General features: G+C 36.1%; 1 protein-coding gene across 1 annotated transcript in view; it reads right to left on the bottom strand.

Annotated features, from left to right (window-relative positions):
• Positions 1 to 22,852, bottom strand: part of KIF13B (kinesin family member 13B) — a 243,715-nt gene extending 220,863 nt beyond the window's left edge. The window contains exons 1-2 of the mRNA XM_023494793.2: positions 22,700 to 22,852; positions 3,825 to 3,918 (exon numbers count right to left, since the gene is read on the bottom strand). Coding sequence (XP_023350561.1) covers positions 3,825 to 3,918; positions 22,700 to 22,754 — 149 coding nt within the window. The 5' untranslated portion in view covers positions 22,755 to 22,852. The remainder of the gene's footprint in view (positions 1 to 3,824; positions 3,919 to 22,699) is intronic.
• Between the last annotated feature and the right edge of the window lie 2,460 nt (positions 22,853 to 25,312).

Below are 25,312 nucleotides of genomic sequence, written 5' to 3'. Positions count from 1 at the left end.
TTATTGTTCTATAAGAAATGATAAGCAGGCTGATCTCAGAAAACCCTGGAGAGACTTATATGGCGTGATGATGAGTGAAGTGAACAGAACCAAAAGAACACTGTACACAGTAGCAAGATTATTCATATAAATAATCATGATGATCAACTGTGATTCAAGGCAATTCCAATGGACTTGAAATAGAAAATGCCACCCACATCCAGAGAGAACCATGAAGACTGAATGTGGATTGAAACATTAATATTTTCATCTTTTTTGGTTTGTTTATTGTTTCTTTCTCATGATTTTTTCCTTTTTGGTCTGATTTTTCTTGTATAACATGACAAATATGGAAATATATTTAAAATAATTGCACATATTTAATTTATATCAGATTGCTTGCTGTCTTGGGGAGGGGGAAGGTAAAGAAGGGAGGAAGAAAAATTTGGAACACAAGTTCTACAAAAATTGAATGTTAAAAATTATCTTTACATGTATTTGAAAAAAATCAAACATTATTGAAAGAAAATACATACAGTGTAAACAGGAAATAATGAGGGTGTGGAGATAAATAGTGATTTCAGTATTTCAGGCACATTATGGAATTTGTTTTTATGAGAAAATCTAGTAGAAAAAAATTTATGAATGAACTTTTGGAACATAGTTGGGTTTAGAAACTGAGGGCTTTCTGTACTCCTGAAAGTCAAATCTCAATCCTCTTTAAACCAACAAATGGGTTATTATTTCACTTCAACTGTAGTGAATAATAAAAAGAAATAGAATAACTAACTAGATGAAAAGAGGAAAAGAATCTTGGGGTCCTCAAATCTTCCCCACCCTTCCCCTGCACTCTATACTGTACTGAGTATTGCACAATTGGTCCTACGATCAATTCTGATAAATATGACTCTTTCCAATAACAAGATGATTCAGACCAGTTCCAATGATCTTGTGAAGAAGGGAACCATCTACACCCAGAGAAGGACTGTGGGAACTGAGTATGGATCACAACATAATATTCTCACTCTGTTTGTTGTTGTTCACTTGTATTTTGTTTTCTTACTCATTTTCTTTCCTTTCTGAGCTGATTTTTCTTATGTGAGATAATTGTATAAATATATTTACATATATTGGATTTAACATATTTTAACATGTATAACATATATTGGATTGCTTGCCATCTAGGGGAGGGAGGAAGGGGAAGGAGGGGAAAATTTGGATCACAAGGCTATGCAAGAGTCGATTTTGAAAAATTATCTGTGAATGTGTTTTAAAAATAAAAAGCTTTCCAATAATAATAATAATAATAATAATAATAATAATATTTGTCTTAGAGTAGCATATTATTGTTTAGTGATTTCAGTTGTGTTCAACTCTTTGATGCTTCTTTTTGGGGGGTTTTCTTGAAAAGATTCTGGAGTAGTTTGCCATTTCCTTTTCTAGCTCATTTTGCAGATGAGGAAACTAAGGCAAATGGGGTTAAATGACTTGTCCAATATAATACAATTTGCGCCTGAGGTCAGGCATCTGGATAGATCCAGTAAGCCACCTACCTGCCCAAAATAACATATTGGTTATCTAGAACACCAGAAAAGCATCCTGTTCTATAGTCTTTTAGCTATGAAGACAATAATCAATTCTCCTTTAGTCATCTCATCTCCAATCCAAACACTCTCTGACTCTGGATCAGGCCATCTAGCAAATCAAATATATAGCAATTAAGTGAATTTTTCAGAAATGAAAAATTGTAAAAATTTATTTTGTAAAAAATTATTTTAAGAATGATTAATGTTATCAAAAGTAACTATTTCCAAATATAACTAAGGACTATATGGTTAATCTAGGCCCCAAACCTTAAATTGATCTTTGATAATCCAGGTAATAGCAAAGTTCTATTAATATCTCCCATTAATTCCTTAAAGGTTTCAAATCAAATCAACCAATACTCACTGAATTCTCACCATGTGCAAGCCATTCTGCTTGTCCCTTCCTTTCTCGTCCCTCAGCTCTAGTCCATCCCTTCAACAACCTTGCCAAAAATTGTGATAGTAACTTCTGAACTGGTCTCTCAAGCCTTCAATTGGCTTAAACATTGCAGTTAGAACAGATACATCTTCAGTTCAATTTGGCCAACATTTAAGCGCCTACTACTCTGTCCACAACATTATAGTAGGCATTGGGGAAGATACAAAGTTTAGATAAGACTCGGTGTGTGTTCTCCTATAGCTATAGAGTCACCATGTAATTCTGAATGCATATGGCAGCATATTTTTTTCACTTTATTTTTCTTGCCCCCCCACCTTTTTACAACACTGCTAATATGCAAATGTTTTGCATACTTCACATGTAAATAGATATTATATTGCTAGTTTTCCAATGAGTGGGAGTGGGGTTGGAGAGGAGAGAATTTAAAACTCAAAATAAAAACATGAATGTTAAAAAAAAAAAAATTTATCACTATCACCACCATCATCAAGAAACTCATTCACATAATTCTATAGTGCAGTCTGCTTACTATCTACATATATTTAGATGGATAGGTAGATATAAATAAAATTTCATTTGATCTTTGATTTGCCTGTTACAAAATCTTCACCAGCTCCCTTGCAAAAGGCAGCTTAGATTCCTTTAAAGGACATTCCAAGGTGCTATACAATTTGGCCACAACCTACCAATACAACCTTATCTCTTGCTATTACTAACACAAATTTGCTTATCTCTAACACAAACCAGTCTAGTCAGGTCTATCTCAAGACTGTCCAAATACAGCACACTTTCAGGGCATTTCCTCACCCCTCACTCACTACCTTTGGTTCTGGCTGCTCTCTCCACAAATAATCAAAACACAAAGTTAACTATGTTCTCAGCCTTACTGGCGGGGAGGGGGAGGAGGAGAGGGGATGTAACTCAAGAAATGTAGCCAACAGCTTCTACTCTAGATAAGCTTGCAATCTACTGAAGACACAAGACACAGCTAACAACATAAGTGCCCACAAGGACAAAGTTGTAATCTACACACTGAATTGTTGCAGGAGTCCCAAAAGGCCTGAAGGAGGAGAGGGGTTTCAGAAGGATGAGCAAACACTGGCCAAGCAAAGCGGTGGGCTTATTTTGAGTGAGAGGCACAAAATGCACACTATTAATACTGCTGCCTCTTCGGACATTCCCTGACCTTTGGGCCTTCTTGCAAGCCTGACCTTTTTCAGGATGCCTCCTTCCTTCCCAGCGACTCCAGCTTCATGGTTCACTCCCTTCTCTGAACTCTTACTGCACTTTACTGTCTGTAGCACTTATCTCTCCAAGAAGACTATTAGCTTCCTCTAGGACAGAGGTGGCAAACACAGTTTGCCTGAGTGGAGCTTGAAACAGCTTAAAAAGTAATTTGGGAGGCCTTATTTCTATTTGAGTTTGACACCACTGCTCTAGGACAAGGTCATTTTAGTCGATCATGTTTCAGACGCATGTGATTCTTCAGGACCTCATTTGGGGTTTTCCTGACAAAGATCTTGAAGTTGGCCATTTCCTTCTCCAGGTCATTTAACAGATGCGCAAACTGAGGCAAATAGGGATAAGGGACTTGCCCAGGGTCACATAGCTAGGAAGTATCTGAGGCCGGATGATGAGTCCTCCTGACTCCAGGACCCACACACTATCAAGTGCACCACCTTTCATCTAATAACTTTGGTACCAACACATGGCTTACTATCATAACATACTAAGCATTAGCATAATAACACAGGTCCAGGAGGCATTCAATACCTACTTGTTGAATTTAGCCCTGACAGGTGATGTCAGATCTCAAACCAAACATAAAAATGGAACTACTCTGATTTTGTTTATCTTACCTGACATCTCCTTTGGAAAGATTAGTATTTGCAGGGTAAAGAATAACTTTATTTGCATCTACATCCACCACACATTTGGTATGCAGGTCAAATTCTGTAGGGAAAAAACAACAGGAAAAACATGTTTATTTTAAGCATTTATTGTTGCTGAGTCACTTTTCAGTTGTATCAGACTCTCTGTGACTCCATTTGGGGTTTTCTTGGCAAAGATATTGTACCGGTCTTCAACAACAATACTATATGATGATCAATTCTGATGGACATGGCCCTTTTCAACAATGAGATGAACCAAATCAGCTCTAATAAAGCAGTAATGAATTGAACTAGTTACACCCAGTGAAAGAACTCTGGGAGATGACTATGAACCATTACAAAGAATTCCCAATTCCTCTATTTTTGTCCGCCTGCATTTTTTATTTCCTTCACAGATTAATTGTACACTATTTCAAAGTCCAATTCTTTTTGTACAGCAAATAACTGTATGTTCATGTACACATATGTTGTATTTAACTTATACTTTAACATATTTAACATGTATTGGTCAACCTGCCATCTGGGGGAGGGGTTGGGAGGAAGGAGGAGAAAAGTTGGAACAAAAGGTTTTGCAATTGTCAATGCTGAAAAATTACCCATGCATATAACCTGTAAATAAAAAACTATAATAATTTTAAAAAGATGAACCTTGGTAAATTGAAAAAGAAAAAGAAAAAAAGATATTGTGCCGGTTTGCCATTTCCTTCTCCATTTCATTTTACAGATGAGATCGCTGAAACAAACAGGCTATAGGGTCACATGACTAGTCAGTTTCTGAGGACAGATTTGAACTCAAGAAGACAAATCTTTCTGAATTCAGGCTCAGTGCTCTTAATACTAAATATCTTTAACTAAAAATCTTTAAGTTCCTAAAAATGTTTCTCAAAAAATCTGTTATCTATATCAAATTCATCAAAATGAAAAATAAATCCTGGAATGGAGAAGCAATTTTTTAAATAGAAGGAAATAAAACCAATCTTAAAACCAGACCAACAAAAGATAACAGACTATATCTTAATTTGTATGGGAATTAGTCCTACTGTATTAAGATTTTAAAAATTAATTTTTGTCTTGTAATGCCCATTAACAGGGTTTTTTTTAATGTTTTTTATTTTATATTAGTTTCCCGTATATCTCAAGTCCCACATCTAAAAAGTACAGATTTTTTCTAACTTACTTAATGCCTTTCCTCCTGCCAAAGTCAATTCTTAAATTTGCAACTTTGATCCCATACCCTGTCTTCCCTCTACATTTTACCCATCCTCTCTTTTTAATCTTTAGTCTCTCAATATCACCTTATCCCTTCCTGTCATCTACAGATGCACTCAAGTTTTCTTATTCTTTGGAGAAAAAAAAAAAGCCTTCCAGTAGATCTTACCCTGCTTGCTTTCAATCAATAGCTTTTCTCTTCTTTTCAGCTAAAATTCTTTCCCCTCCCCTCACATTAACAGGGTTTTTTTTTATTATTTTTCCAAAGACATGCAAAGATAGTTTTCAACATTCACCTCTAGGAAACCTTGTGTTCCAAAGACAGCAAGTAATCCAATACAAGTTAACCATGTGCAATTCTTCTAAACATATTTCCATATTTGTATTTCAGCTAAAATTTTTGATCCTTGAAAAAAACCATCTTTTGCCTTTTGGCTCTCTCCATTTCATCTGTGCTCTTTTCTAAAAATCTTTGCAATCTAGTATTCAACAACTATCAATCAAATGAATGGGTTCTTAAAAGATATTGATCTCTTATTTGCCAAATCTAAGGATTTTATCTAAACTTTCTTCCTCCTCAATCTCTCCAGTTTTTGAAACTATTGAACACTCCCTCTCTCACTTCCTTCTCTCTATTCTTTCAGTGCCTGACTTCTCTTAAATTTCCTTTACTGGATTTTCATCCATATCAAAAAACTAATTGAGTTTGGTCCCTAAGGCTTTGTTCTGGGTTTTTCTCATACTATTTCAATTGGTGATTTTTGAAATTCCTTATGTTTAATATGTCTGCTGAACATTCAGTTTAAGAAATCTGAAAAGCATCCAGAGATACAGGGCTGGACTTCAGCAGAGTATGTAGGGCAAAACGAGCAGAGTTGAGAATCAACAGCATGAAGAGGATTTAAATCCATTAGAGCTGAAAAAATGAGATTCTTTGTAAAAAAGAATGAGAAAACATCAAGTAGGTAGGGACAGAAGGAGAAAGTGATAGCCCAAAAACTTAGAGAAGAAAGTTATCAAAAAGAAGGTGATCAACAGTGTTATAGATTACAGAAAAGTCCAGAAAAATTAAGACTGAAGAAAAGACAACATTGGATTTGGCAATTAAAAGATCACAGGTGATTTTGAAGAAGAGCAACTAGATAGCACAGTAGATTAGAAAGCCAGGTCTGAAGTCAGGAAGATTCATCCCTCTGAGTTCATATCTATTCTCAGATAGTAGCTGTATGATTCTGGGCAACTCACCTAATCTTGTTTGCCTCAGTTTCCTTATCTGTAAAATGAGTCAAGTATCTTTGTGAAGAAAACCCCAGATGGGGTCAACAAAGAGTCAGGCATCACTGAAATAATAACAAAAAACTTTGATGGAGTAATGAGATGAGAAGCCACACTGTAAGGAAGGGGAGAAAAAGTGGAGGTGCCTAATGTAAATGGCCTTCCCAAGGAGTTGAGCCACAAAGGAGAAAAGAGATACAGGATGTTAGCAGGTAAGGAAGGATTAAGTGAGGATTTTTTAAGGATGAGAGAGCCATGGACATGTTTGTAGGCGAGTGAGGGAGAAGCTGGTAGACATAGAAAGATCAATAATAAGTGAGTCACAGAAAGTAATACAGAAAGTCAATAACAACTGTATATAATCCAGAGTTCATTGTAATTATGTTAGTGACTGGGGATTACTCATTGGGATTCAAACCACATGCTAAATATCCAGGACTCAGTTACCTGAAAGAGATGAATTTGAGCAGGGGAACTTGTATATGTATTGAAGTATTGTGTATCCTGATTTATGTAAAGAAATCCATTCCTAAGAGACTGAATAAACCTAATCCTGTATTCTTATGTTACACCACAGTGCTTTTTGAAAGCAATCCTAATTTGGCACTTCACTTACAGTCCATCTTGGACAGCTGCAGTAGCCTAATGGGTCTCTCAGCATCCAGCCTCTATCCTTCTCAAACAATCTTCCACACAGCTGCCAAACTGATACATGTATCTGACCATGTCACTTCTCTACTTAGAAAGCATCATTATTACCTCTAGAAGAACACACAACTCACTATGAGCATTTAAAAAACTTCACGATCTAATTCTAATTTGTCTTTGCAGGCTAATTACACAGTATTCTCCTAATGCATTATAAATTCTAACTATTTGCCACTTACTCCTTGTATACAACATTCCATATACTACCTCCACATCCATTCACCATTCTGTTCCTCATATCCTTCTCACTTTCACAGCTTGGAGTTTCTCATTCAATTTGAGACAGCTCAAATGCTAATAACTTCTACAAGTCTTTCTTGATTTCTCTTAATTATTAATGCCCATCATCCAAAAACTTTGTATTTATTGAGTATATATTTTAAATTTATTTATTAGTATATATACTGCATTCTTTTCCTTTCCCCTTTCCCATTTAATCTTCTTGAGGACAGAGACTTATTTTTGTCATTGAATCTCTAGCCCCTAGAGCAGTACCAAAATTATAGTAAGCATATAATAAATGCTTGTTGAATTGAATTGGACCCTCATAAAAATATTTTTGTAATTTAAATAATGACCTAATAATTTACTTTATAAAATTCAAAACTATATAATAAAGCCAGTCTTTGAAACACTGATACCCAACTTAAAAATATCCCTTACATACAAAATGTCATTACAGGAGTCCCCTCTTGTCACCATTACTCGGCAAGAGAAAGATTCCCATCCTCCCATCCTAAGTCCAAATGATGGATTGTGTCTGAGGGGCTAACCTAGGATTCCTTTCAAAAACATTATTGTGTAATATGTCAATGAGAAACAGCCCAATGGGAGAGGTATTAATTTTTCACTTACTTGAATTAAAGCACAAGAGAGCAGAGAAGGGCAGAGAACGATCTCTCTCATCTTTCGGTAGCTAGGAGTGGAGATGGCACTAAAGACTACCTGCTAGAGAACCATGGACAGAAATACCACAAGGTATTGGGAAAATCTCAAGCCCAATCACCTTCTTTTACAAATGAGAAAGCTAAGGCCAAGAAACATTAAGTTACTTGACCCAAACCAAACCAGTAGTAAGAGGCAGAGTGGAGATCGAAAAGCATGTCCTCTCCCTCCAGTGACATGTGCCATGGTACCATGGGGCCTCTAACCCTCGATATGACATGAGACCCTGGGTTCAAATTCTGGTGTCTGCTGCTTCCTGCTGCCCCATCAGCAAACCTATCTAGACTACATTTGCCTTACCTGTCAAAGTGAGGGAAATTAGTCTAAACATCATTTAAGACCCTTCCAGTTTTAAATCCATGATCCCACAAACAAATCTGAAATATTCTATTCCATTCTAGGCAATGCATTTTCAGAATGTGTTATGTAGGTGTCTCCCACAAGAAAATAGAAGCTCCTTAAGGGAAGAGGCTATTTCACTTCTAACACAATACCTGTTTCATTTCCAACACAATAACATAAAGGAACTTAATCAACACTTGACCCACTGAGGAAGGGCATTGATAATCTGAAACAAAAATGGTGAAGAGACTAGAGAGCATGCTGGAAAGTTAAACCTAGAAAAAGAAAAGTTGAGGTGGAGAGGACATGATTTCTTTAAGTATCTGAAGGGCTGTCATATGGAAAAAGTATTAGATTTGTTCTGCAAGGTCTCAGAAAGCAGAACTAGGAACAATAGGTGGAAATTGCAGGAAAGCAGATTAGGTCTCAAAATGAAGAAAAGTTTCCTACCAATTAAAGCTATCCAAAAGTAGGATGGGCTGCCACAGGAGGTAATAAGTTCGCTAAACATCTTCCAGCAAGGTTACTTGTTCCATTCCACAGATATGAATTAAATCAGATGGGACTCTAAGATCCCTTCTAACTCTGAGATTCCAAGGTTTCAGATATAGTCTCATATAATATTTTTATTAGCTGTCTGAATAAAATTAAGTTACTGACAAAAGGCTAACTAGGACAAAAACCACTTTTTTTCACTACCCAGAAAACACAAGTAGTGAATAAATGTATGTTGTCAAGTGTAAATGTGGGAAGTGAAAAATTGTATCTAATCCTTCCAATGAATCTCTATGTGATTTTGATAAATCTTAATTTTAAAATGAAAACACCCTCCCAAAAAAACAGAAACCATTAAAATTTAAAAGATTCAGATTTCTCTTATAAAATAGTACCCATTAAAATACAAGCAGTTTCTCCACATTTGAACATACAAAAAAATAAGTTGAGAATGACTTAAAGATTACATATGAGATCCACTGAATACTAAAAAATGGGTGCTATCTTAATTAAGCAAAAAGAATAAGAGTGAATTGGCTAGAACCAGTGATTCTGAAAAGAGTGCTGGACTTTGAACCCAGATAAACCTTTGACCCAGTTTGAATTACATTTGCAACACTTACTAAAGTCTGACAAGGATAGAGAAATAATTTAATCTATTTAAGTCCTAGTTTCTTCACTTGTAAAATGGGAATAAGACCTTTAGTAACTACTTGGGGATCAGAGGAAGTTGTGAGGATCAAAGGAGATATTATCTCATTTTAAACTCATTTTAAAAACTTAAAGCATAGTCAGGTTTTATCATTATCATTAATCATTAGTAATGATTATTGATAATAATAATATTAGATCCCAAGCATTTACCAAACGACTGAGGTTCTTTTCTAGGGCTAATTCCTTGGGGTAAAGATGAAAACTTCAACAGCTGATAATCTTGCACACCCAACTAACAAATGAGTCATCATTTAACAGTGAATAATCATCTTAAACAAGACTTACTGCTATGTACACATCAGTTATTGCTTTCTCCCCAATGACATCATAATAAAATTTGGGCTGGTCCTGGGGATACTCCCTACATACAGGATATTCCAAAAGTCTTACTGCTGTTTTAAGCTTCAGTAGCTTAGACTTTTGGAATGCCCTATATAACATGTATCACAAGGAAGAATCTCTTTGGATTATCAAATTTTCATTCAGCTTTCTTAGTTTTTTCAGAAAATCAGGGAATTACTGCTTTCAAATTATATCTAAAATCTATAAAAACTTTTATTTAAGTTTTCCTTTATTTACATACTATATATTCTCTTGGAAATGAATCTCCCTCTATTGCTCAGGAACAGAAGCATGGCATTCAAACAACTCCAAACATAATTAATGCTTCCAACCACTTTATAACAATTACAATTTATCAGTTTTGTTTCCTTAAGGACATCTTAGATAACAGACTAAAAGCTGGCTACTTTAGGCAAGATGGAAGGAGGAGTAGATTTTTTTGTTGTTGTGTAATTCACAGGTGAAGTGATTTTTAGAATTGGGTAAACAGCTTAATTCTATTCTGAAGACTGCAACTATACAATTTACTATATTTTCTTGATAAAAGGGAACAGCCTATTTGAGAAGTCCTAGAAATTACTTCATTAATATTTCTCTCATTGGTGCATATTACGAAAAATCAGCAGTCCAATATAATCACCAATTGTCAGATCTATCATTCAACAAATATATACTAATGTGTAAAGGACAAAGACTTTAATGGAGCTTATTCTACAAAGGGGATAAACATATGCAAATAGTGATAATAAATAATATTATATTAATAAGCAAAAAATTATATTTAAGATTATTCTGGCAGAAGAAAGAGGAGGAAAATGCAAGAAATGTTGCAGGGGTTTAGGGTTAAAGATAAGAAATCTGAGAATTTTCTCCACAGAAGAGATGGTGGAAACTATAGGAATGAAGGATCAAAGCCAAAACAGGAGGGAACACCCAGCTCAAGGGATTAATAAAAAGATTGGAAAAGAACCACAAAAGTAGATCAAAAAGAAGCCTTAGTTAAAGGAGAATGTGGTGCCTCTGGAGCAGATGACTTTAACCTGAAGTCTATGAACTTACTTTTTTAAAAAAACATTTTGATGATAGTATAATAAAAATTGTCTTCCTTTGTAACCCTATGTATTTCATTTTATACAATTTAAAAAACGATTCTTGGAATCTAGCTCATGAGACTGCCAAAAGAATTCTTGCTCTAGAATAACGTCTCTCAAACTTTTTGGTCTCAGGGCTCTAGTACACTCTTAAAAATTAGTGAAGACCTCAAAAAACTTTTATGTGCGTCATATTCTAGTTCTCCCTCTCCTAGCACCCTAGGCTCACAACCTAGATCTCATCCTAATTTCTCACTATCTCTTTCCCCACAACCACCACCCATGTACAATCTGTGCCAAAGCCTGTCAATCTTTGCAACATTTCTTATAATATACCCCCTTCTCTCCAACACTGCCACCATTCTGGTATGGACTTTTATTACCTCACATGGGACTACTGCAATAGCCTGCTAGTTGGTCCCTAAACACTCCATTCTATTCTGTACTTCAAAGTCCTTCCACACTTCAATCAATCTCCATTCGCTACCAAAGTGGACTGATGACCATGCAATCCCTTCCCCACATCTCAATAAATCTGTGGCTCCCTATCGGCTCCCAAGACTAAATATAAAATCTGTTCTTTGGAGCTCAAAGCCTTTACTAACCTAGTCCTTTTTCCTACCTTTCCATTATATTTCTACTTTATACTCTCCCACATATTTCTTGATCTCATGACAATGTCCTCCTTGCTGCACTATGAACAAGACATTTCATCTCTAGGATCCAGACATTTTCCCTAGCTATTCTCCATACCTGGAATGTTTTCCCTCCTCATCTCAGCTTTCTGGCAGAGATTCCCAGATAAAATTTGGAAATCATTGATTTGAGGGGCAGAATCTAAATCTTTAGTCTTAAAAAACCAAAGGTCTATAACAGTTTCTTCAGACTAAAAGATCTGGATACCATTAATGATTTCATAAATGATTCAGTGGGTAGTTATAATAAGTTAATTATCCTTTCAAACTCAGTTTATCCAATTTTAAAATGGGTTTAGGCATACATATTCAATATTCTTCAAAGAAATATCATAAAAGACAAATGAGAAGCAGTTGGCCCTCTTCCAGAGAAGTTTCTATATAAATCAAAGTAGATTATTTTCTAATCAAAGTAATTACACATTAGTTTAACAGCAGCTAATAAGAAGATTGTCATGCTTTTGTGGATTAACTACAATAAGAGAATAGTATAATCTAATTAAAACCTATGGTCACTATTTCTATAAAATGCAATAGCAAACTTTCTTCTTTACTATAAAGCTAAATATGGTTTTAAAACAAATGAAAATTTGTGTGAAACTCCCAATGAAAAGAATTGTAATTATGCAAAAAAAAAAAAAAAAATCTTTACTACAATGAATAAAATTAGGCAGACAAACTAAAAAATGAAAATTTTCTCATTCAGGACTACCTTTAAATAATAACATACACAAGATGTAACTATAGATTAACCACATTTAGCTAACATGCCCTGATTTAACCAAAAAAAGCAAATCATGAACTCCAATGCTTCTATTACTCAAAATATTTTTAAATTCCATTTTCAGAACTGTATTTAAAGCCAATTTATTACATACACACATACACCTGCACACACATAAAAATCAGTTCTAATCTTTTATAATCACACATTCTTCATCAAAAATTGGCAATAACAACCTCAAAAATTCAACTTTTTAAAAATAAACTTGGTTCTGAATCTCTCCTCTTTTCAAAAATCAATTCTATGCTCAAAGAATAAAATTTGCCACCATAAAGGTTTCAAAAGAATCTACTACAGGGGCAGAAGGCAATTACAGAAGAGGAATTCCAACAATGCTTTCGACAATAGTAGTGTCACTAAAAGTGCATAATCTCACAAAAATACCTACTCTATAAAAGACAGCTCTGAATGTAGAGCTTGCTTAAGATCACACAGGTAATAAGTGATGGTAGGCAATCATCTAAGTTCTCTAAATTTGCTTCCATCTATAAATTGAGGTTGGTCTAAATGATCTCTCAGCTAAATTTTAGCCTTCAAGGTCCTTCATGATAAGATCTCAATTACTTATTTCTTTATCTCCCTCAACTCCCAACAAACTCATCTTTCCAGTCAGACCCTCCTCTTTAATGTACAAACCACACATGGCTGACCATATCCTACAGTCCCCAAAAGTGATCTTGAGCCATATTATATCCCTTTCACCTCTTGTGGTGGTGGTTCTTCTTTGTCCTTTGTTCTCAGAGGACCACGACATCAAGGGGATGGTGCCATGACATGCAAGGGAATTGGAGGACATGCAAGGGAGGGCTGGGCAAGATCCCCTGCCTCTCTTTGTCCTCCGGAGCCATCTGGGTCCAGGGGCCAGATATAGATCAGGACGACTGGAGATGGCCCTGGATGCAGTGGGGGACCTTGGCCTTTGTAAGCTAAGGTCTTCTACAGGTCTCAGCTTGACAGAAGCCACATCCATTCAGTGGTTAAGACCAGGTAGCAATTGAGACAATCTCTTCTTTCACTTACTCAAAATAAATAAATAAGATAAAATGGCCCTCTTTGAAGGACAAACAGCAACTTCTGTAAGTAAAGTTGGCCCACAAACTGGGATTGGTCAGTTAGAAGACTCCTTCCTTCCTTACTTGTCTGCTTTCCTCCCTTCTTCCTTCCCTCCTTCTGTCCATAGTGTATCATATCCTTACCTGCAGTTGCTCTGAAAATCATTTTTTCCCTTTTGTATTGGACCTCTGAACTCTCCCAAGATTTCTTGGGGTTCATTGGCTAAATTTCTTTCTTAAGGACCATGTCTCAAACCAAAATCAATCTGATTCTCATTGGCCATCAATAGGTCCTAAGCCAAGTCCCATTTGGTTATTGTTTGGGTCCTACTTGACTCAGATTGAATGTAAATAGCAATCATTTCTGCTCTGACCAGAATTTATTTATTTATGTGGATACATAAATATGGATAGATGGATGGATATATATGTATTTATGTATACATATGGATGATGTGAATTCTCAACCATGACTAAAATGTTCTTGAAGACAGATATCATGACTTAAGCTTTTTTAAAAATCTCATATAGCACCTATCACAGGGATACAGATATCAATGTAGTAACTTCAAAATTATTTGTCAAACTAAATGTATTTTTAATCATATTATTTTCCTGGGAATCTTCAGTTGGTTAAGTCAGGTGAAAGAAATATGTTCGACAAAAGAATTATCTTGATAGGATAAAAAATAGGGGTGCAAGCCCCCTTATTTCTAGGACAATGGGACTCAAACCTATACCAAAGAACTCAAAACCCTTTGTGCTCCCATTACACCACATCCTAGTAAGGTCAGCTAAATAAGCTATCGGGCCCATACCCCAAAATATGGGTTCACACCCTTCCCATACTAATGTCCCCCTACATACTCATCATATTAACACTAAGCCTCCTTATTGGCTCATGCCTTACCTTATTCAGCAATCCCTGATTCACAGTTTGGATAGGCTTAGAAATCAATACACTAGCAATCATCAGCACTCAGTAATGAGAAGCTTAAGAACAGAGTTTAAGAACCTTTAAAGAGTTTTATATCAACATACTATACTGTTAAATGACACCAAACTTTCTCAAGAATATATGATTCTGGCAATTGGGTAGCCTGATAAAAGTATAAATACTAAATTCATTACCACTAGTGGAAAAACAAGTAAAAACATACATCCTAACGCTGGCAACAAGTATGTCTGTATCAGTAGTATTCCTATATTGCAGTCCCCTAAAGTTAGAAAAAATAAATGATAAATTCAAATGAATATTAGCTCAATCTAAAAGTTTTATTTATAAAAGAAAAAGGAGGGAGAGGCCTTCCAATCTATTTATATAAATCCAAACCAAAGTTATTAAGCTGGCAGCGAGAACAAAAGATTGTTGTGGTAGATGTGTATCTCATTCACCATCAGAATATCAAATAGATGCAAGCAAACAGTTCTCTTCTGTACTAAAAAACAGAGAGAAATTTATGTTAACTATCATCCATAGCCCTGACACCTGGCATAATAATTATTATTTTTAAAATGATTATTGTTCCTAATTTAAGAACAGACTCTAAACATGTACTATAGGGAGAAAAAAAATACCTGTCATAAAGACATGTTTTCATCACCTTCCTGCCTTCAAGAAGCCACTCTCTATATGAAGAGAACATATATCAAGTCTTCCTTCAAAGGCATTCCTGCTAATACACTCTCTCCTCCTTTCTGAATCCCCTCCTGCTAGGTTCTCACATTTTCAAGTCAATGCCAAATGTTCCAAATAATTCTTTTTCATGTCTGCTACTTAAAACATATAATTCCCTTTTTTCAATTTCTCTACCTCCTATATTCTAATTTGTGCTACACCTAATTTTAAATAATTAATTTGGGCCTCGAAGTTGCCCACAACTACTCCCAACCCTTGCCCCTTTTATTTCATACTTTCACCTGACTTGTAAGGGCTGTTTGAGGTCAATGAGTCCTCTGCTACCTAACATGTACAAATGGCCAGTCCACTTGAATATAGTCACTAATAAGGAAACCACTACTTTGGCTCCACTCTGGACAGCATTGGTTGCCACTAATTTTTTCTTGATCAAAACCTGCCTCTCCATAAATGCCTCTCAATGTGCTAGTTCTACTTTCAGGGGCCCAAAAGGACCAGACTAATCCCTCCAGAAGACTGCAGGGAACTCATGCTCATAGAAGGCAGCCCTTCTAAGTCTTCTCTCTGAGCTAAGCACCCCTCCTTCCTTCTCTAAAATGGCATGTCCCCAATTCCCTTCACTAACCTGGCTGTACACTGTTCTAAGCTGTGGCACCCAGGCAAACATGTACTCCAGGCTATGGGGATGCATCAAGTGCTCACAACCATCCGGGAAGGTAGATGATGTCATGATGTCCATTTTACAGTAGCAGAACCGAAGTCTAAGGTTATACAACTACTAAGCATTTGGGGCTAGATTTAAACTGTGACCTTCCTGACTCCTGGCCTAACCTTAATTGCCTCAGAAGAACTATTAACACCTTTTACTGGATCCAATTCTGTTTTTATTAACATGGTCTAAGATTAAAATTTCTATTTTAACTGCCATGTCACATTTTTTGCTCATATTAAGCTTGTAATCTAAAACACCTAAACAGACTGCTGTCTAGCCAAGGCTACCTCCCCTATTTTGTACTTGTGCAGTGGATTTTTAAAAACCAAAGATTTATATTTATTTATTTGTCCAATATAATTTTATCTTATTATCTCATGTTCAGGAACCTCCAAGAGCTTTCTAATGCCTATAGAGATGGCTCATTTCACTGTGGTAAGGGAAAAGAATTCAAGCACACCACTGAAAAAAAGCTTATAAGTACCTTTAATTTAACAATTAATCCATTTATACTGAAAATAACTGACTTTTACATTTGAATACTTATATATGAATTATGAAATTTCTTTATTATAATTTTTTATTTAATCATCAAAAAATATTTCCCTCCTGCTGCTTTCTGGATTCATATATGAAGTTATGAAAATTGGTATTCATTGGGAACACCCTTGTCTAGAATTCAAGACAGACTTCAATCTGACTTTTCAACCTTATCTCCTGCTCCACAAAGTAAAATCTGTTTTCAGCAAGTTAATATACTCACAGCACCACCCCAAAAGAGCTTGCTCATTCCTATACCTTCAAGATTTTCTGTTCTTCCTCTCCAAAGGTATGCTGGTAAATGTTTACCAATCGTCAGTCCTCTCCACAAAAAAGTGTCCCAAACATACTTTTAAATTTAATCTACATTAATATTTTCTCTATCACTTAAATCAATTAACAAAATGAGTCAAGCACAATTATAACCGCCAATTTCCAAGGAATAAATGACTACAATGAAAGTTTAACCATAGGCTTCTTACTGTGAGCAGGCTCCAGCACATAGGCTGTACCTATCCAAATGGCCTTTCTCTCTAGTTCTCTGCCTAATTCACACTTTCCTATGAAGCTTTTTCAAAAACTCAACCCGGAGTTGCTGCTGTTGTTCAGCAATATCTTATTCTTTGTGACTTCATGGACAGCAGCTGCCAATGTTGTCCAAGGAGTGGTTAGGCATTTCCTTCTCCAAAGGATTATGGCAAATAGAGATTAAATGATTTAGCCAAAGTCACACAGCTAGTAAGTGTCTGAGGCTAGATTTGAACTCAGGTCTTCCTGACTCGAGGCCCAAAACTCTCATAGTACCATAATATTTTCAGTCCATACCATTCATTTGGAACTTAATGACAAAACATCTTATATTGTTGTTTAATCTATTTAGGATGTTATCTTCTCAAAACAGATCATAAACCAGTTTCTCAAAGGCAAAGACTGTACCTTAATGGGGTTTTTCCCCACCCCTGAAAGATAGTGTGTATATGTATATGTACAGATATAGATAGCTATAATATTAACAATTAATTTAATTTGCAATTAGTATTAGAATTGGAATTCCTCTTGAATAATCCCTAACCTGAAGTACTCAGCTAACTGCCTCCAGCTATTTCAAATTCAGTCTTCTCCCACCAAACAGACTATTCTCAAACAGAAGCTTATCTATCTAATGTACAACCTTGGACAGGTGCTCAATAAATTTGTCAATTAAAGTTTTATAAGTACTTAAAATTTCATCAATACTCTAGTCATCTAACTTCCAACTTCTGAATAAGCAGTCTGCCTCCATGACTCAACAGGTGTTATAAATAATGCTTGTAACATTTTTAATTCATCCAGTAATTATGTATGAATGAGTGTACTTTCCAGTGTGCAGAACACAAGAGGCATTACCCTGTCAGCTGCACAAATCTAAAAGATAATTTAATTTATTCTGATAGCCTATCTATAAGAAGATAATTTCCCAAAGTCATGAAAAATTTTTCTTTGCTTCCTCACTATTTAATACTTTAGAAAAACAAATCACTGTGAAAACTATCTTTGCATGTATTTGGAAAAATAAAATACTATTTAAAAATTAAAAGAAAAAAAGAAAAACAAAACTAATTCGTGACAAAAGTATATCAAAGAAGTATCTATAATCTAAATACAAATCTTCCATCTTCCAAATTACAGCTCAATGTGTAATATATAAAATAACTAAATTCATTCATCTACAGTGTAATTTTGAAAAACTGATTATTTGATAAATGTAAAAAAAAATCCTAAAAATACATAAATATAATTGGATTCATACATATACAGGTAGTAACTGGAAACTTTTTACAATACTGAGCTATCCAAGGTTTAACCTTGCCTTGAAATGAGGATATAAGAAATTCCAAACTTCAGAGTAGATTACACACCATATAATCAGTAATTCATTATATAGTTTCCTCATCTATAAAATAAGATGTTTGAATTAGATGACTTCCAAGGTTCCTTCTGGGTTTTACATACTCTGATTAAAAAAAAAAATAAAAAATCAAACAAGAAAACAAACTTGTTTTGAACTTTTTACTAAGGCATGGTGTTTACTTACCCATCACTGAATTTTTTTTCAAAGTTAGCCAATCAATTTCAAAATTCTCTTCTAAAGAACAATTTAGTTCCATCTTTAAGCAGTATTTTACAAACTCAAGTAATTTAGAAAATACTAGCTTTCAGTTCTCTCTGCAGTTTTCTAGTGACCCTCAAATTTATGTGAATACCAATTCTGTAGCATGATAATAAGCATTTTTATAGTTCTTCCCAATTATCTCACTTGATCTCACAACACTGATATAGATGCTATTATTATCCCCATTCTACAAAAGAGAAAACTAAGGCAGACAGAGATTAAGTGACTTGCCCATGGTTACACAGTTAGTAGATACCTGGGACTGGGTTTGACCGTCTGTGTTACTAATAAAATTCTAAAAAAGCTTTAAACACATTTTTATAACGTTCAAGAATTATAAAACAGTATAAAATGAGGTGTACAGAGAAAATCTCAGAAAATACACTACTATATGTAAAAATATATAAAACCCTGAGCACCTTTAAAGTGTCTTCCAGTTTCACTTCTCAAAACTTCTATACTATACTGAAAAAGTATATAATAATCACTTGGGGATGAATAAAAATCAATTATAAAATATATACATAGATAAATGTATCTCAAAGTAGCTATTTCCCCTCCCCCAGCCATCAATGAAGTATGCAATCTATTCATACAACTTCTTTTAAATATCTCTCACATGAAGGCCTGATTCTTTTTCTATATCTTGGATACTAGTCATCATACTCTCCCTCTCTCATGCCTAGCCCATTTATTTTTCTAGTTAAACATATCCTTAGCCTTGTCCTTTACTGCACAGGTCAAACTAAAGTCATTATTAATGGAGCCTCCTTACCATCAACCATGGGCCTTTTCGTTACCCTGCAATTTTGATCCTCCTAACAACCTGATATTGCATGAGACCAGCCCATAAATCATCAATGGAAGATGAGCATCCAAACTAGGTAAAGTATTAAATTAAAAAAAAAAAAAAGTATACATATATGTATACATCTATGTGTTCACCAATGTCACAGTAAGATGTCCTACACAAAATTCAAATACATTACTTGTGGATGAATTTCTCCACATGATCAATTTCCAGATGACACCATTCTTGACAGCATTGAACCCTGGATCTCAATAGCACTTCCTCATAGGAATTCAGTTGTTCAAAAGTTCCATATAGAAAGGAAAAACAATGAATACATACATCCAGATTATAAAACACAGTTGGATGAGCAACTCGTGGAGTTAGTTCAACACAAATATCTTAAACTTGAACAAGCTTTGAAGGTAAACAATGTTAAAGCTAATTGAAAAGGAGAGAAAAGTACTCAACTGCTACTTGTATGTAGTGTTTCCAAACAACTTCCTGTTACCATATTTAAACGACAAATATTCTCCCAATCCCACTATATTAGCTCCTGCAAATCACTAAACACTAGGATCTCAAATAAAAACACTATGTTTTTCCATAAAGATGTAAAAATAATGTTGGTTACCATGATGGGAAAGAAAACTTCTAATTTTCTAACCTATGTCCATGTGAGATGGCACTTTAGTTACCTCCTTTCAAACTTTTCCAAATATCTGTGAAAAGGAAATCAAAGTTTGTTTTAAAGTCCCTCTCCTCTGATAACTTCCCAGATATTCTTTTCAAAAAGTATAGTTAGGGTTCATAAAAGTACAATGAACTAGAATAAAGTGTCCTTGAATAAAAGGACAAAGACATTTTAAAAATTTTTATTGTTTGTCTAGTTTAGTTCTGCTATTTGGAGCATGGTATTGAAAAGGTCAAGGTTGTGAGTTCAATCTGTAGTTGGAAAACTTGAGGTAATTTTACACTGAGGAAAATTTCTGGAACACAGAATGTACCCCTGACTTATTTACAAATAGAAGCTGGATCATTACTGAAAAAAAACAACTCCAAGCACATGTTCTATTGATGATGGATTAGAAATATCAACTTCCTATCCAAAGGGTAGCAGATATCCATGCCTCTCTCCCCACCAGAATCATAGAACTTTTATAGCTGCAAAGGAATTTTCTAAGATCACCTAGTCCAAACCCTTAGCTCTTTGCAGTGACGAGGTGACTTACCATAACTACTGAAAAGATTTAAAACTTCACTTGATTGTGAAACAAGAGCCTGCAGAAGCTGTTACTGGTTGTACCCGAGAAGTTATGAATTAATTTAGATTCTTAAGAATCTGTCAATTACCAAACCATGCCTTGAGATATAGTGATAAATCACAGAGCAGAACAAGATTTAGCCTTTATTTGGTTTTTCACCCAAAGTTTCCCATTTCCTTTTTCTCTGTACAATATGGGAAATTTTTCCAAAGTACACTTTCAACAGTTTCTGAGCACTAGAACTTTTTGCTGATGAGATGACAAATATGACCTTAAGTAAAAACAGAAGTTTCTCAACAGTAAACAAACCAAAAAAAAAAAGAAAAAAAATCATCCCTTCCCCCAACTCTAAGTCAGTGGTGTTAGAACAAAACTGTCTGGTATTTAGGAATCAGGTATGCTGAATCAAAGATAAGGTTTTTACACTTGGCTATTTTCTTACAGTGATTTATGCCAAATTCTCTTTTATTTATTCAGCCATGGGCTAAACACTTCTGGGTCAAATACGGGTAAACACCAGCAGGGTATAAATTACATAGGAAAAAAAACGCCCTTGATTTCAAGACTTATGCTTTCCCTGGTTCCATTCCAGATAGATTAGTGTTGGAAGATGAGGTTTCTAGGTAAAGGGGTAAAGGTAAAGAGATAGTGTAAGGTTCAGTTCTACTTAATCCTACTTATGCTACCCACTAGCTGTCAAATCCCAAGACAAATCACTCTTGGTTATAAGGTCTGGTTAAAAGGTAAGGAGTTGATGGACTGGGAAGAGTGGTTGATGTAACCGGGAAAAGGGGAGAGGGGAGGGTAAGCACTTACACAGAACTTGGGAAATAAAGGCTCAGGAGAAAAAGAAGGAAAAAAAAAAAAAAAAGATATATCTATATCTTATAAGGAAGAATAAGAAAAACTTGAGACCTTCAGTAAATCACTTTACTTAGTCTGTAAATTGGGGTCAATTAACTGCACCTGCCTCTTAGGACTTTCCCTCTGAGAATTCTCCCAATTTGTCCCGTGCATATTTTATTTGTACACAGCTGTTTGCATGTTGCCTCTCCCATCAGACTCCAGTCTCTGAAAGCAAGGATTTGTTTTTGCCTTTCCTTGTCTACCTAGGGCTTAGCCCAGCACCTGGCACATCCTAATTTAATAACTGCTAACTGGAGAAACCTTTCTCTGAGGCTCAGCCACGGTGCCATGTCCCTCAGAAAGTTCTCCTAGCTTGCCCTCCCCACTCCCACTTTTAAGCCTTCTCTCCCATCTTGCTCCTAGAGAGCGGAGGCAGTTTTCGTTTGGGTTTTTGCCTTTCTCCGTATCCCCGGTGCCGAGTCTGTAAGTTGGGTATGTGCTTATGGTCTGACTGTAACTTGGGCACCCCGTGCCACTTTTCGGTGCAATTAAGCCTTTCCCTGAGAGTAGGTTTATCAGCGCACCCAGCCCTTACAGGAAGCTCCCGGGGGACAAGGGGTGTGTCCCCTTTTTATCTTGGTATCAGTAGTTAGGGTAGAAGTGCCTGGCACACTGGGAGCACTCACTATTGGCTTCTGGAGGAGGGAGGAGAAGGGAGGAAAAAGAGGTGGAGGAGGAAGGAGGTAGAGGTGGAGGAGGAGGCGGTGGGGAAGAAGGGAGTAGAGTTAAAGGCAGGAGGAGGGGGAAGGAAAAGAAGGAAGAAAGATAAGGAGGAGGAGGAAGGGGAAGACAGAGAAGTGGAGAAGGGAGCACTGTGGGGGTGACGGAGGGAGATACAGAAGGAAGAAGTGAGGATAGAGGAAGAGGGGGAAAGAACAGGCGGACAGGGTGGAAGTGGAGAAGGGGCAAAGGGAGGAGGAGGAAGAAGAGAGGACGGGGAGAAGGAAAGGGGACCCCCGCGGAGCTGAGCGCCGGCAGTCCCAGACAGCTCGGAGAAGCGGCAGCCGGGCCGGGGCAGGACGTGGCGCTCCAGGGAGGGGAGGGGGGCGGGATCCGGGCCGGACGCGGGGCCAGGGCGCCCAGAGCACCTGCCGCCGGCCCGAGAGCCCGCGAGAGAGCGCACGGAAGGGAGCCCCCGGCCCCCTCCTACCGCGTGCCTTCCTCCTCCCCTCCGCCCCCCACTCACCCCGTCGGTTCATGGGCCGGATCCGCACGGCCACTTTCACTTTGGAGTCCCCCATTCTCGCGCCGCCGCGGCCGCCAGCGCTCCCGCTCGGCTTCCGTCTCCAGCAACTAGGGCAAATTGCCGGGGATGACCAGCGAGGAGGGGGCCCAAGGGAGGGAGGGCGGGTGAGAGGGCGGGGTCATGCCGGCCGGGGGCGGGGCTTCCATGTCACCTGATCTGTGCCCCCTAGAGTACCGGCCTTATTCGCGCTGCGTGTCGGGAATTGTAGTCTTAGTGAGTCGGCCTCAGATAAAAGGCGCCGGAAACTTCTTTTTGCCTTTTAACGCAATGGTTTGTTGATAAATGTCTTATGATCCGTTCTTCCCGTGAAGGAAGGAAATGTACGCACAAAACACTTTTAAAGTTTAATCTGAATCATTCACATTTTCCCCATCACTTTTAAAAGTGTAGACCAATCAACAAAGCAATGTCAGTCCCTATTTTGTACCGTTAAATGCCCACCCTGAAAATTCAAGCGGTAATTTTCAAGGGGCAGTACGAAGGATACCTCTGCTTTAGAATTAGGAGGAAATCTTAGAGGTCATCCAATCCAAGTCCCTCACCTAAGTCATTTAAATATTCATTTCATTAAAATTAGCATAATTTATTCATTTTCATTTCATTAGACATTTAACTTGCTTCTTCCAAGTTTATTTTTTTCTTCATTACAAATAATGCTGCTAGCTAAAATTACACAAGAAGCAGGAAACTGGGAAAGAATCTTTCCAACAAGTTTCTCTGATAAAAGTTATTTCTAATATATAAAGGGGACAGATTCATATTTATAAGAATAACAATTGTTTATCAAATGATAAATGGTCAAATAACATGTATAAGTGAAATAATATGAAATAATACAAATTGGCAATAGCCATATTTTTTTTAAGTTCTAAATCACTAATAGAGAAATGCAAATTAAAACAACTCTAATATACCAAAAATGACAAATGCTAGCAGAGCCATAGGAAAACAGGTGCATTAATGCATTCCTGGTGAACTGTGAACTCCTCCAGCAATACTGGAAAGCAATTTGGAAATATGCCCAAAAAGCTATTAAATTGTGCATATCCTTTGAGACAACTAGTAGGTCTATCTATACCTCAAAGAGATCAAAGGAAGAGACAAAGGACCCATTTGTACAAAAATATTTATAGCAGCTCTTTTCATTGTGGCAAAGAATTAGAAGCTGGGAGAATATCCATTAATTGGGAAATGACTGACTGAACAAGTTATATGTATAATGTGATAGAGAGCTATTATGCTGTTAGAAATTGTCAAGGAGGTGATTTTAGAAAAATCTTGGAAGACTTGTATGATCAGATGTAAAATGAAAAGAATAAAACCAGGAAAATATTTTATAGCCCACAATACTGTAAAGACAAATAATTTTAAAAGACTAAGGAATTCTATTCAACACATGGAACCAAGCACATATTTCTAGAGGTCTCATTATGAAACAAGCCATGCTCCAGACACAGAGGTGATAGACTGAAGCTTTTTTCTTTTCTTTTTTTTTTTTTTTTTTTAACTTTTCTCTTTTTATGTATGAGTAATTCCAGAACTTGTTTTGTGTGACTGTACATTTTTGTAAAGGTTTTGCTTTACTTGCTTTGTCAGTAGGTGGGGTAAGGAAAAACATTCAGAACTGAAAATAAAGTTGAATTAACAATAACATTGCCATAAATAAACATTTTTAATTGATAGTTCATTTTCCCTTTATGTTGCCATGTTCCCAGGAATGAAATTATCAATTGTAAACATATGATTGGTTTTGTGATTTTTTCCCATATATAGTATGTCCCAAAAGTTTAAGTGCAGTTTTAAGCACTAAGATAGTGAGACACCCCATGTTGCCCAACTGCTTTCCTAAAAGTTCTATTAGCAATTCCACTAGCTATATATGAGTATAGCTACATGTTCATCCATAATTTAGCAATATTGAATTTTGTCTTTCATTTGCATTTCCCTTGACATTTTGTAAGCTTGGCATGTTTTCAAATGATTGTTTATAATTTACTTTCTTTCACAAATTGTTTGTATCTTTTGACCACTTGGTTTGTATCTTTTGACCACTTACGCACTGGACATTAGTCTTGAATTGTTTTCATAGTTACTGACAAAATTTAAGTGTCCTGTTGAATGTAAATTTACTAAGTGCTAAAGCTATTAGTTTTAACAGGATACCTTGCATAAAGTAGACTCTTAACATTTGTTTAATTAGTTGTCAAATAACTTTCTTTTTGCCACATTTCTAAATCTATTTTATTTTTCTTTTAATGTTTTTGAGAGGTATGAAGATTTTTATACTAAGTTAGTTAACAAGCATTTATTTGCCAACTTCCGTGCTAGAAGTAAAGAGAAAGGCAAAAAGCAACTCCTAATCTCAAAGAGGTGACAGTCTGATGGAAGCTACAAGCAAATAATTATGTACAAACATGATGCAGGACAAATTAGAAGTAGTATTAAAGGTAATAATTAGAGGAAATAATATTCCATAAAGAGGAATAGGAAAAGGCTTCCTATAGAAGTTGGAACTTGAAGGAAGCCAGGAGACAGAGACAAGAAGGAAAAAAA

This window comes from Sarcophilus harrisii, chromosome 2, assembly GCF_902635505.1.
Source record: "Sarcophilus harrisii chromosome 2, mSarHar1.11, whole genome shotgun sequence".
In the NCBI taxonomy this organism is placed as follows: Eukaryota; Metazoa; Chordata; class Mammalia; order Dasyuromorphia; family Dasyuridae; genus Sarcophilus; species Sarcophilus harrisii.
The sequence above is the reverse complement of the archived record's forward strand: the minus strand, read 5'-3'. Positions and strand labels throughout refer to the sequence as shown.